This window comes from Danio rerio, chromosome 16 (genome assembly GCF_052040795.2).
Source record: "Danio rerio strain M-AB ecotype USA chromosome 16, GRCz13ab, whole genome shotgun sequence".
NCBI classification, from domain to species: domain Eukaryota; kingdom Metazoa; phylum Chordata; class Actinopteri; order Cypriniformes; family Danionidae; genus Danio; species Danio rerio.
This window is the reverse complement of record NC_141036.1, coordinates 24,830,853-24,845,383: the sequence shown is the minus strand read 5'-3', so window position 1 is coordinate 24,845,383 and position 14,531 is coordinate 24,830,853. Positions and strand designations below refer to the sequence as shown.

The window sequence follows — 14,531 nt, the reverse complement described above, 5'->3', positions numbered from 1 at the left end:
TTGTCAATGTTCAATCCAAAATGGAAAATGTTGTCATTAGGGCTGCACAATATTGAAAAAATCTGACATTGCGATGTTTTTTTGTTTTGCTGCGATATATTTTGCGATTTAAATACAATTTCAGCAGATGATTTAAATAGCTCTATTAGGAAAGATCTCATTCGTTTTGATTGACAGGATGATCAAGTCTTTTTCTATGATGTGCATCTGCATAAAATATAATAAAATACAAACTAAAATACGATAAAGAAAAGATAAAAGAGACATGAACAGCACTTTATGGTTTTCTGGGGAGTCAAATATAGAAATTGAACAATCAAGCGTAAAATAACATGGTCATCATTGTATAAACAATTTTATACAATAATATCTTTAATTCTGCGATGTGGCTAGTGCTGTGCGATTAATTGAAATCACAATTTAAAATGTTGCGATTAGTTAATCGCAAGAGACTGCAATATAAAATATATATGTATAAATGTAAACAAAAGTAACGAATAACATCTGAGGTGAAATGCTTCAAAACCAATCTGCTATGCTTCAGAAATTTAAACATGCTAGACTTTTTGAGATGGTGTCATGAGGCATCGCTGACATAGTATCGATTGTCGTTGAACAATGCCACATTACACAAGAAGAAATGATTGAATCTTGTGTCACGACGTCCATTTGTTGTTTACGACTCCCCACAACATCCTACATCAAGGAAGTAGTGTCAAAATTATATGATCTGAGCGGGGCTTTATAACTAGCAAATTGAGTTCGCACATTTTAGTTCAGTTGCTGCTTCAGAAGCATTAATAGATGATTTAATATCAATGATAAACAGCATGTCAGTAATATTGGAATATTTTAGTTTCAAACAGACACTGAATAAAACAGGTCATTTTTAGAGCTGTTGCCGGATTGTTGGCACGGCTTACATTATTGAGCTGAAGCTTGAATTAAATTAAAATCAGCTTAAAACTTGAATTAAATTGTCAATCAAATCACAATCGCAATATCTTTCAAAAAAAGAAAAAAAAAGAAAAAGAAAAGACAATTAGATATTTTCCCCAAATTTCCCAGGTGTGACTATTGTTGATATGCACATTGCGGTATCGATGCTCAAACAATATATTGTTAGCCCTAGTTGTTACTCTCTCCCATGTCCAAACCTGTACAATTGGCGGGTTTTTCACTTTGAAAAATGCAAATGAAATAATTCTGATGAATGCTGGAGTCAAAACAACATCAGACATTGATTTTTTATTATTATTTTTATGTAGTCTCTTTTCTTTCACAGAAAAAAGAAAGCCATACAGGTTTTATAAAGACATTATTGTGAATAAAAAGACAAATTTTCAAGAGTATGAAGAGCTCTAAATGAATTCAATTTTAAAGTACTTTACAAAATAAATGTGCACTTTAAAAGGTTGAGCTCACTTGATGAGCTAAATAAAAAAAAAACATTCTGTCAGAGCAGAGATGACTCTTTAAGGCAGCATAAAGCACTTTAAGTGTGTGCGTGTGTGTGTATATGTGTTCTTTATGTGGGCAATTCATTTAAATTGTCTATTATAACAGAGAAATATGAGCAAAAGTAGCTGCCTTAACACAGGAAACCACAGAGAATGAGCGTCTCTGTGACTGAGCCATCTGACCAGAGCAGGTGTGTCAGGCTCAGAGCAGGAGGAAACCAGCTAAAGACTGGCTATGTCTGTTTCCGTGCAATGGGTTTATGGGTTTGACCTTTTGATGCAAACCTAAATGTTGCAGATCAGCCTTTCAGCAGATCTCTTTCTCTCAGTCACAGCCAGAAAGTAATGAGGTCAGTCTTTTTATATTCGAAGATGATTTTCATCAATATTACAGTAGCACGGGGCGAAATCAGACCAATGGGTTGAGCTTATCTTTATCTGCATAAGCTACATGGGCTGTAAGAAGAGATGAGAGATAATAGAGTTTCCATCACTGTTGTCTGATGTTTGATGAAGATATTTTGTTTAACAATTTTTTGGTCCATCAGAAGCATAAAAGCCAGCAAAAACTACAGTGTTTGGAAATACATGCCACTGTAAAAAAAAAAAAAAAAAAAAAAGTCACACAATCAATTTGACTTTGTGTCTTAACTTATTGGATTTTTACAAATTTAAGTTGATTGAACATTAAACAATTAAGTTGTTCCAAAAAACTCAAGAATTGAGTGGTTTCAGCTTATTTTTTATACGTAGTTTGAACAAATAGCAAACGTCATTGTTTTGAGTGCAGTCTAAGATCTTTTCAGTTGAAACATATCTCTTCCTTGGAGATGCAGAGAGTCACTCATACCGTAGGTAATATGATGTGATGAAAAACACACGTGCGCGCACTCGCATAGACACAAACACACACTCATAGACCGTCTGTCACACAGAGTGACCATTACAGCACAAAACACTGTGCAGCTGTGAGCTCAGGATGTGACAGATGCATAGCGAAGTGAATCAGACACAGCTGCTTTCTACAATTTCTGTCAACTAGATGAGTGCCCAAAAATAAAGAGCAGGTCAATTTTTGTTTTGACTATCTCCTTTAGATTTTCTTTTGACTGTAAGAAACTTTTCAATGATAAGCAAAGAAAAATTGGCACACTGCCACTGTTGGTCTCAAGAACACCATTTATTAGGACACCATTTTGTTTATCAGGACACCATTTTGTATTATTAGGAAAGCATTTTTTGTTGGTCCTAAAACTGCATTTGAGAGCAACAACATTTTTATTTTTATTTACCCTTTTGTATTTTAATTAACTAAACACCTGCTTTAAAGGCATAATATGTAAGATTGTTTCAGTAAAATATCTAAAAAAACACTAGTGTTGTTAGTGTATATTTTGCTTACTTGTGTACTGAAATGATCCTAAATGTTTAGAAGAATGTTCAAATCTAGAGAAATAGTATGGCCATGACATAACACAACGTCGATTTATGGTTCGATATTATAGAAAACAGGAATACACCAAAGGAGCTTTAATATGCTTAATAGGTTATGTGATTTATTCGACTGATTTAAACAGGACGCTAAATAATTAGTATGATAAAACAGAACTGCTTCTTGCTCACTTTAGCTTATACTGTATGCATATGAGTCCTGAGAGGTACAGTGCTTAGCATAATTAAGTACACCCCATTTTGAAAATGAATATTTTTATCAATTTCTCAGTAAATATAGGCAATGTATTTTGGTGCATTTAGGCAAAGCAGATTTTTTAAACAGATTTATTTGTTAAAATAATATTTTAGTCACCAAACATATTTAGAAATTTAAAGATAATACAGGTACAGTGCATCCGGGAATTATTCATAGCGGTTAATTTTTTTCCACATTTTTTTGTTACAGCTTTATTACAAAATGGATTAAATTCATTTATTTCCTCAAAATTCTACACACAATACCCCATAATGACAATGTGAAAAAAGATTTTTTAAATTGTTGCAAATTTATTACAAATAAAAAAAAACTTAAAAATAACATGTACATAAGTATTCACAGCCTTGGCTCAATACTTTGTTGATGCACCTTTGGCAGCAATTATAGCCTCAAGTCATTTTGAACATGATGCCACAAGCTTGGCACACCTGTCTTTGGGAATTTTTGCTCATTCTTCTTTGCAGTATCTCTCAACCTCTATCAGGTTGGATGGGAAGTGCCAATGTACAGCCATTTCAGATCTCTCCAAACATGTTCAATAAGATTTAGGTCTGGGCTCTGGCTGGGCCACTTAAAGATATTCACCGAGTTGTTGTGAAGCCACTCCATTGATTTTTGGCTGTGTGCTTTGGGTCATTGTCCTGCTGGAAGATGAACCGTTGCCCCAGTCTTGGGGTCAAAAGCACTTCATTCATCTTGTCCTCTATCCTGTCTAGTCTTCCAGTTCCTGCTACTGAAAAACATCCCCACAGCATAATGCTGCCACCACCATGCTTGACTGTAGGGATGGTATTAGTCTGGTGATGAGCGGTGCCTGGTTTTCTCTAACGTATCGCCTCCAAAGAGATAAATTTTTGTCTCATTGGACCAGAGAATTTAGCTTCTTATGGTCTAAGAGTACTTCAGATGCCTTTTGGCAAATTCCGGGCAGGGAGTGACTTCCGTCTAGCCACTCTACCATACAGGCCTGATTGGTGGATTGCTGACCAGATGGTTGTCCTTCTGTAAAATTCTCCACTCTCCACAGAAGAAAGCTGGAGCTCAGACAGAGTGATCATCGCGTTATTGATCACCTCCCTGACTAAGGCCCTTCTACCCCGATCACTCAGCTTAGATGGCTGGTCAGCTCTAGGAAGAGTACTGGTCATTCCAAACATCTTCCACTTACGGATGATGGAGGCCACTGCGCTCATTGGAACTTTCAGAGCAGCAAAAAATTTTCTGTAACCTTCCTCAGCCTTATGCCTCGAGGCAATCTTGTCTCGGAGGTCAACAGGCAATTCCTTTGTCTTCATGCTTGGTTTGTGCTTTGACATGCACTATTAACTTTGGGACCTTATATAGACAGGTGTATTTGCCTTTTCAAATCATGTCCAATTAACTAAATTTATCACAAGTGAACTCCAATTTAGCTGCTAAAACATCTCAAGAATGATCAGTGGAAACAGAATGTACCTGAGCTCAATGTAGAGCTTCACGGCAAAGGTTGTGAATACGTATGTACATGTGATGTTTTTCACATTGTCATTATGGGGTATTGTGAGTAGAATTTTGAGGAAATAAATTAATTTAATCCGTTTTGGAATAAGGCTGTAACGTAAAAAAATAAGGAAAAAGTGAAGCATTATGAAGACTTTCTGGATGCACTGTAAATTCAAGCAAAATATCACAAAAAATGACAACCCACAAAATTTTTTTTTTTTTTTTTGCTTTTTTCCCCATCTATTTAAAATTTGTATTTAATATTTTTCTATAAAAATAAATTTGGGTTTACTAGTTTTTATACCATTATTGTAATATATTTTGTTAGATTTAGCTTCAGCTGACTAATCTAATGTATATGCACAAATATAATATTGTATATTATAAAAATATCAATTCAAAAGATAGATTTGTGAGAGGTGTTTTTATATATGCTGAGCACTGTATGTGCATGGCAGTTTAGCTGAAAATGCATGTTTTTTCATACAACACAGGGATGAATAAATACCTTGTGTTGGTGGCTTCATCTACATGTCCTGTAATGTTTCAGAATGAGGTCAGTAGGTGGTCTTTTGAGGCTGTTTGACCACATCCAACCTTGTGAGTGTCTATATCATGAAAGCAATCCCATTTACAGAACAATAAAATGCATTTCTCTTTTCGACCTATCTAAAAGATAGCTTTTATATCTGTATTTAGCATTGTCCACTTTTAATTGCCTTTTAGAGTTCATTTGAAAACACATTGTAATAGCTGGTGTAAATGGGCCTGATATGCTACTGACTGCTAGGAACTTTTTCTAATAACCCTAACAGTGTATTGAACCAAGACTCTAGTGAGAGTTAGAGTTTATGCATTTGCAAGGTTGCTATAGTCAGCAGAATGTCATGAAGTCTAAACAAAGAGCTTTTCTAATATAAAGACTGTGTTTCTTTTCACCTTTGTGTGCTATTTGTATGTTATTTATCAGTCTGGCTGGAAACGTTGAGGTGTTAAAAGAGCACTGTGTGATCTGCTGAAACTGTGAGTCTTGCTTTCAACAGAAGTGAAAACAGCAAGTTTATGAATATATGATACAGAAACCACAGCCTATTCTGTCACAGTCCTGTTTTCAGCCTCAGTGCAAAAAATAATCTGTCACCCTCCATTTAGCCATTACTTCCTTCTTGGTTGCGTTATGCTAGAGTTAGCAACAGCTTGATGATAGCTGTTGTTTGTTTCACATTGAAACATCAGATAAAAGTCATATAGTTTGTTTAATGAAGAAAATGAAAGTTACTGTATGTCACCTTCACTGGATGATGTGAGCATGTGACTTCTGTGCATGTGACACTGTGTTCTCAGTCTGATTCAGATTTTTTTCTTTTGCAAACAATTAGTATATACTGTATTGCCTATCATAGATTGCTATCTATGGCTTCCTGTTTATCTTTTTTTCTGGCGCTCATGTACAGTGCAATAACTAACTAAATAACAGTAGGAAAACAGTTGTTTATTGTAAATTATAATTAGTGACCCTACTCACTGAGTATTTTTCTTAATCGTATTATTCATCATGAATATGTTTGATTATGGCATGCAGTATACTGTACATGTGCATTGTCACGAGTTTATTGCTGTCCAGACCAGTTGCATTAGTTTTTAATGCCCTGTGTAGTCTTCTCCAGCACATACCAGAAATTCTCAATAGGGTTAATTTGTGGACACTGTGATGACCATTCTTCATTCATTTTCTTTTTAGCTTAGTCCCTTTATTAATCTGGGGTCGCCACAGCAGAATGAACCGCCAATTTATCTAGCTTAATTTTATGCAGCGGATGCCCTTGCAGCCGCAACCCTGGGAGACATCACTGGGAAACATCCACACACACTCATTCACACACATACATTACGGAACATTTTACTTACCTAATTCACCTGTACCGGATGTCTTCAGACTTGTGGGGGAAACCGGAGCACCCAGAGGAAACCCATGTAAATGCAGGGAGAACATGCAAACTCCACATCGAAATGCCAACTGATCCAGCCAAAGCTCAACCAGCGACCTTTCTTGCTGTGAGGTGATAGCACTACCTACTGCACCACCACGTCGCCTTACTGTGGTGACCAATCCATTTGTATAAATGATGTCTCATGCTCCCTATCCCTTTTTTATTTTTAGTTATGCTAGTATATCATCTCAAATGGGGCGACATAGTGACTCACAGCAAGAAGGTTGCTTTTTCAAGTCCCGGCTGAAGCAGTTGACATTTCTGTGTGGAGTTTGCATGTTCTCCCCATGTTCACGTGTGTTTCCTCCAGGTGCTCCGGTTTCCCCCACAGTCCAAAGACATGCAGTAGTGTATGTGTGTCAATGTGAGAGTGTATGGGTGTTTCCCAGTACTGGGTTGCAGCTGGAAGGGCATCCGCTGTGTAAAATTTATGCTGGATAAGTTGGCGGTTCATTCTGCTGTCACGACCCCTGATGAATAAATGGACTAAGCTGAAGGAAAATTAATAAATATCATCTTTTTTAAGTCATGAGATTATTTGTTAAATGTTCCCAGAGATGGGTAAAAACATGCTGGATTGGAGGTTCATTCCGCTGTGGCGACCCCGGAATAATAAAGGGGCTAAGAGGAAAAGAAAATGAATGAATGAATGAATTTGTTAAATGTCTCCACGTTTTTTGTTTATGCATTTAAAGCCAATGGCCACCAAAACTGATGTTCTTTTAAATATATTTGTTTGTGTTCAACGCAATAAAGTCAGTCTAAACTTTGGGGGAATCTCTTTTAAGGGGATTTGTTTTTATATTACAAATGCTACATGGTACATCATGTACATGAGGTACATAAGTTATTTGTATTAGGTTGTTTTTAGAATGTTTGTTTTCTTCACAGAGGAGGAAAGGAGAGTCCGAGCCAATGATAGAGAGTACAATGAAAAATTCCAGTACGCTGTAAGTTAAACACAACCTGCACAGCTCTATGCTTTTAAATGAAATAATTCTGGCTTTAATGTACATTAAATATCTATTATTTCATTCCCTGTCCACAGAGCAACTGCATCATGACCTCAAAGTACAACATTATTACCTTCTTACCAGTCAACCTGTTTGAGCAGTTCCAAGAAGTTGCCAATACCTACTTCCTGTTTCTCCTCATACTGCAGGTAATACTCCAAATCAATCTGTAATGTAAATGCTGAATATTAGAGGGCAGATAAGCAGTTGTTTGTTACATACACTGTAAAGATTCATCCTTTTTCAGTGTCTATAAGATACACTCACCGACCACTTTATTAGATACACCTTACTAGTACTGGGTTGGACACCCTTTTGCATTCAGAACGGACTTAATCTATCATGGCATGGATTCAACAAGGTACTGGAAATTGCCCTAAGAGATTTTGACATATTGACATGATAACATCACGCAGTTGATGCAGATTTGTCGGCTGCACATCCATGATGCAAATCTCCCGTTCCAGCATATCTTAAAGGTACTCTGTTGATATCTGGTGATTGTGGAGGTCATTTGAGAACAGCGAACTTGTTGTCATGTTAAAGAAACCATTCTTAGATGATTTGTGCTTTATGTGATGGCGCGTTATCCTGCTAGAATTAGTCATAAAGGGATGTACATGGTGACCTCGGTTGTAACCAGTGTTTATTTGAGTTACTGTTGTCTTTCTATCTGCTCAAATCAGTTTGGCCATTCTCCTCTGACCCCTGGCATCAACAAAGCATTTGTGCCCACAGAACTGTCGCTCACTGGATATTTTCTCTTTTTCTGACCATTCTCTGTAAACCCTAGAGATGGTTGTGAGTGAAAATTCCAGTAGATCAGCAGTTTCTGAAATACTCAAACCAGCCTGGCACCAACAACATGCCACATTTAAAGTTACTTAAATCACCTTTCTTCCACATTCTGATGCTCAGTTTGAACAGCAGCAGATCATCTTGACCATGTCTACATGCCCAAATGCACTGAGTTGCTGCCATGTAATTGGCTGATACCAATACCAATTCTAGTTGATGCATTACATTTTAAAAGACTTGAAGGTAACCGTGTGTATATTTTGTTCCAGTTGATTCCACAGATTTCCTCATTGTCCTGGTTCACCACCATTGTGCCTTTAGTGCTGGTGCTGAGCATCACTGCAGTTAAAGATGCCACCGATGACTATGTGAGTCTCCATCATACACTGTGCACACATACTGTAACTTCCAAACTCACTTCCAAATTCATATGAAAACAAATCCTGGAATAATTTATAGTAATTACTTTAGTGTTTTTAAATCATTTATTATTTTCCAGTACTTAAACAGACTGTACTGTAACATTGAAATCATCGAACACACCACAAGTACCACAGAAAGAATCAGTCAGATATACACACACATTTCACACACACACATCTGTTTCTTTCACAGTTTCGTCACAAGAGTGACAACCAGGTGAATAACCGTCAATCTCAGGTCCTCATCGGTGGCATGTGAGTCATATTTGAGTTTACACACTTCCTTTTACATAGTGTTAACAAGAAAAACATCTGTTATGAAAAAAACATTAATGTGCGATGATCTTTTGTGCATAGTGAATGTTCTGAACATTTATTCTTTGAAAATATTAATTAATTGTTGTATAATCCAAATAGCAATGCATATAAAAATATATTTTCACAATGCTAGATAAGCATGCTGTTTATAAATTGTTTTTATATTTACACATTTCACAGTTAATACAAAGTTTATACTGTAAAAATGCAGTGCAGAATAATTATGATTGTACAAGAGATCTACGTGTTATTTGTAATCTTTCAGGTAGCTTTTGTAAAAATGTCAACATATGAGTGAAAGTGTTCCATCATCATTCAGTGTAACACATAGTTATGTAAAATGCAACAAGATACATATTCTGATGTCTATTATCTGAATTTATAATAGATTATAATGGGTAAAACAGCAGTTTGAAACAACTATTTCAATGTGGCCATCACATGTGTTTTGTATTCTAAATACCTTACACTGAATGACATTTTAGTATGTGTCTACTGTAAATCATGATAGTCTGATAGTCATTATTTTTCTTTTAACTAAATGGGGACTTCATTTAAAGGTTATTATTTAGGATAATTTATATACATATAATGTTTTTATCTTATTATTTTATAAATATGGCAATAAAATAGCACTTTTCTACCTTTTCAGTCTTCAGAAGGAGAAATGGATGAATGTCAGAGTGGGTGACATCATCAAACTGGAGAACAATCAGTTTGTTGCAGTGAGTTTTCCTCTGTCTTCCTCCATGATGTTAATTAATGAATTAAACATGGTGTAATAAAATAAAAAGACAGTTGTCCAGCTCAGCAGTCCTAGACGTTACTTTAATCCAGGGTCATTTATGCAGACTCACAGTGTCTGATCCATTTGCTCTTGAAAGCTGCACTGTAATATTGATCCAGTATCTCTGACTCGCTGTTTATGTAACTCTGTCTCTGAGTATAAACACCAGTGTAGATGTCTCATTAATGTGATAAATGTACTTTTCACCTGTTAGTTTATTAATATATTATAATAGTTGGCAATGCAGTAGCGCAGTATGTAGTGCTGTCGCCTCACAGCAAGAAGGTCACTGGTTCGAGCCTCGGCTGGGTCAGTTGGCGTTACTGTGTGGAGTTTGCATGTTCTCCCTACTTTGCGTGGGTTTCCTCAGGGTGCTCTGGTTTCCCCCACTGTCCAAAGACATGCGGTACAGGTGAATTGGGTAAGCTAAATTGTCCGTAGTGTATGAGTGTGTATGGATGTTTTCCAGACATGGGTTGCGGCTGGAAGGGCATCCGCTGCGTAAAAAAACATGTGCTGGATAAGTTGGCGGTTCATTCTGCTGTGGCGACCTTGAATTAATAAAGGGACTAAGCCGACAAAAAAATATAATAGTTATGTTCATATTAACTAAATGAAAATTAGAAATGATCACCTCGCAAACTAACTGAAGTATGAAAAAAGCTTATTTTGGTGTCTAGTAATTATGTTTTGTTTAATTTAAAGGCTGATCTGCTCCTGTTGTCCAGCAGTGAACCTCATAGCCTCTGTTACATTGAAACTGCAGAGCTGGATGGGTACGACTTTGTTTATTTCTTAAATATTGTTTGCTGTAAAGGGATAAAGTTTTCCCCAAACTAGCAAATTTTGTCATCATTTATTTACTTGCTCCAAATCTGTATTATAGTATTTATTTTGAAAACAAAATATATTTTGAAGAACGTTGAAAACCAAAAAGTTGGTCCTCATTGTATAGAAAAAATATTTTATTAAAGTCAATGGCTACCAGAAACATTTTTCAGATTTTTTTTCATTTACATCCAACACAAGAAAGAAACTCAAGCTGGTTTAGAACTCATGGAGGGACAGTAAAAATGACAGAATTGTTCTTTTTGGGATAAGATATGTCTTTATAATATTCTCATACAGTATTTCCAGTACTGCTTAGTGCAAAACATACTTTTTAAATGTGTTTTTATTTCAGAGAGACGAACATGAAGGTGCGTCAGTCTCTGTCTGTTACCTCAGAGCTGGGAGATCCCAATAATCTGGCCCAGTTTGATGGTATGTGATGTTGTATATTAAATACACTCCAGTTAAATGTGAATGATGGTTGGTATAAAAAAGAGAGAGGTGAGAGCTTGGGTGAACTGGTGAATAAGAGAATGTGTGTCCAGTATATTTAAAATTTTGCAGAATCACCTGAAATATTAAGAATAGAAATGGTATATTTTAGGGTTTTGATAGCACTGTGTGTATTTATATTCACTACATGTGTTCTCTATTTTAGCACAAATTCAAATCAGATAACAGCATAAAGCCAAAACGACACATGCTTAATGGTTCAGGGTTGACTGTGAATAATGCAACATACTTTTGTGAGCTGGAATATTCAAATTTAACTCAATAGTATTATTGGCGGCATAGTGGCTCAGTGGTTAACACTGTTGCCTCACAGCAAGAAGGTCACTGGTTCGAGTCTTGGTCAGTTAGCATTTTTGTGTGAAGTTTGTTTGCTCTCCCCGTGTATGCGTGGGTTTCCTCCGGGTGCTCCGGTTTCCCCCACAGTCCAAAGACATGTGGTATGAGTTGAATAGTGCATGAGTGTTTGTATGTGAATGAGTGTTTATGGAGGTTTACCAGTACTGTGTTGTGGCTGGAATATTTGACAATTCATTCTGCTGTTGCGACCTCAGAAGTAGAGACTAGGCCGAAGGAAAATGAATGAATGAATGAATGAATGAATGTATAGTATTAAAGCATTTGATGAAATGCTACTATAATAAAACAAAAGACAATTATAATCAAATAATGCAGAGCTTCACGGCACCTTCATTTACATAAATTGCTGCCATTACAATGCGAAAAAAAACATTGAGTACGTTTATATAGACACCAATAATCCGTTTTCAATGCCACTAAGGCAGTATTCTGATTAAAAGTCTACCATATAATCAACAATTTTTGATAAATTTAATCTGATTAAGGTCATAATTAAACTAAACTAATCGAATTAAAACATGTGGAGTATGCCGATTTTAGTTGCATCATTGAAGTGTAGTACAGACATGTAAACACAATCAAACTATTACCCTCGTGTAGGATTTTCGCCGCATTTTGCGACTGGATAGTTTATATACACACAGCTGTTTGACACTATTCTCTGCACTCACCGAGTCAGTAAAGGACCACAGACAAACACATTGTGAAATGCAGAGATTTTTTCCCCATACGGCGTGTGGTATCAAATTCCATTAAAACTACACTCTTCCAGCAGTTCACGCTCACATAAAATATCTTGTTTGTCCTGGGAGCATGCATGAAATGTTCCTGAATGAAAGTGAAAGTGCCAAACTGCAGGTAAAGTGGACAAATTACAAATGAAACACCCTAAATTACACAAAACTCTGAAGGAAATATGGATTAAGCGGTGACGCAATGATGTTAATGGAATTATGTGCTGTAACATGTAAAACAGCATCATGAAAGGAATATTCAGAAAGCAACTTATGTAAACACTGTAATCATATTATTGTCTTATTCAGATTAAGGCAAATAACTTAATTACTGATGTCCATGTAAACATAGTAATTTACAATAAATGAATTGCATTGTATCACTGAACCTTCACTTAATAAATTGCCACCTTGATACTTATAAAATAAAGTAACTAAAATTTATAATCAAATGAATGCATAACTTTACTGCACCATTTGAGAAATTACTATAATAAGTAATAAAATAAAAAATGCACCATCAAATAAATTCAAATAAATCTGATGCACTGGTGTCCTGATTAATATGTATATTTTTTATTCATAAATGTTATATTTGAATGGCTAAATTCAATGCTGTGCTATGTCAGTGCAGAATGCAACAGAGAGAGAGAGGAAAACCATATACCGAGTCAACATGTTTAATGCAGTAAATGTGGTGGACAGTTTCTCTGCAACATTTCTTTAACACTGCCACACGCACTCACACCAACAAATGAACATATACCATCATACTTGTGTCAGCACAGACCACTTCCTGTTTTTAACAACTATAAAAAATTCCAAATCTCACTAACTGTACAAAGGCCCAAGATGCTGAATAATGCATATTCAAAGAAATGTCAGTCTTTTGATATTTTTTACCTCATTTTTCCTCTTCAGGAGAAGTGGTATGTGAGCCTCCCAACAACAAGCTGGACCGTTTCTGCGGGACGCTGTACTGGAGAGAGTGTAAATACCCGCTCAGTAACCAGAACATGCTGCTCCGCGGCTGTGTGCTGCGCAACACTGAGAGCTGCTACGGCCTCGTCATATTCGCTGGTCAGTGTGTGCACTTGTTTAAGTGACTTTTAGCCCGCAAGCATGTTGAACATTTGAGGGGGACAAAATAATTTTGAATAATTTTTTTGGACATTTTATTCAAAAGGAGTCTAAATTTAATTAAACTACTATTTGAATTATGAAATACACATAAAAGTGAGAATGTGTGTAATATGCTGAATATTGTATCTTCACATAATGTGTGTGTGAGATGGTTATGTTGTGGTTTAATGTGCTGACTATCATTTCCAATACTAAAATCAGTGTGAGGACTGACTTTGCAAAGGAAGTTTGCATTATTGATATGCCTCCATTCAACTGTTGTTAATATATATTTGTATATACAGTAGGGTCAATAAGTATCACGCTGTGATTTTCAGCATAGGTGCATTTCCACTGTAGAGACGGAATCTAACAATAAAGACCCTAAAATCACATTGTATGAATTTTATCAAATTAAAATTTTAAATCACAAAAATTTACAAAAATGTTTTTGTAAATGAATCACTTGCTTTTCAGACAGATTTCTGACCCTCAAAGACCTGTTATTTTGCTTTTAAATAGTCCAGCTACATTCTGCTCTTGATTCTAATTTAGTAGCACCTGTTTGAGGTTGTTAGCTGTCATAAAGACACCTGTGCACCCCACAATCAGTCAAAAGTCTGAGTAGCAACATGGGCAAAACCAAAAAGCTGTCAAAAGACACAAGAGACAAAATCGTAGCCCTTCACTAATATGGAAGGGCTCAAGGGGACAATTGCCAAGCAGCTAGGTGAAAAAACAACTGTTAGTGCAATTGTCTGAAAATGGATGAGGCTATAGATGACTGTCAATGATGGCCCCACAGAATATATGTCCTTTTGGGTTATCAATGATGCTAAAATGGTCAAGAATCAGCTCAGAACTACACTGGAGGAGCTAGTTAATGCCATGAAGAGAGCTGGGATCACTGTTTCCAAGGCTACTATCGGTGATACACTAAGATGTCATTTTAAAATCATGCATCAAATGAAGGTTCTCCTGCTTAAGTAAGC

At 36.1% G+C, this 14,531-nt stretch overlaps 1 protein-coding gene and 1 long non-coding RNA gene across 5 annotated transcripts in view; one reads left to right on the top strand and one right to left on the bottom strand.

The window, feature by feature from the left end:
- LOC101883647 (uncharacterized) overlaps nt 1-14,531 on the bottom strand; it is a 713,507-nt gene that overhangs the window by 256,344 nt on the left and 442,632 nt on the right. The window lies entirely within an intron of this gene.
- The window catches only part of atp8b2 (ATPase phospholipid transporting 8B2), an 86,724-nt gene that overhangs the window by 21,481 nt on the left and 50,712 nt on the right, over nt 1-14,531 (top strand). For 2 of the 3 annotated variants that reach the window (XM_087286907.1, XM_087286906.1), the window contains 8 exons: nt 7,536-7,594; nt 7,693-7,806; nt 8,725-8,823; nt 9,071-9,132; nt 9,848-9,920; nt 10,688-10,758; nt 11,166-11,245; nt 13,339-13,497. In XM_087286907.1, the coding sequence (XP_087143033.1) occupies nt 7,536-7,594; nt 7,693-7,806; nt 8,725-8,823; nt 9,071-9,132; nt 9,848-9,920; nt 10,688-10,758; nt 11,166-11,245; nt 13,339-13,497 (717 nt within the window). Of the gene's footprint in view, nt 1-7,535; nt 7,595-7,692; nt 8,281-8,475; nt 8,824-9,070; nt 9,133-9,847; nt 9,921-10,687; nt 10,759-11,165; nt 11,246-13,338; nt 13,498-14,531 lie in introns of all 3 variants that reach the window. The other variant, XM_087286908.1, reaches the window with a different exon arrangement.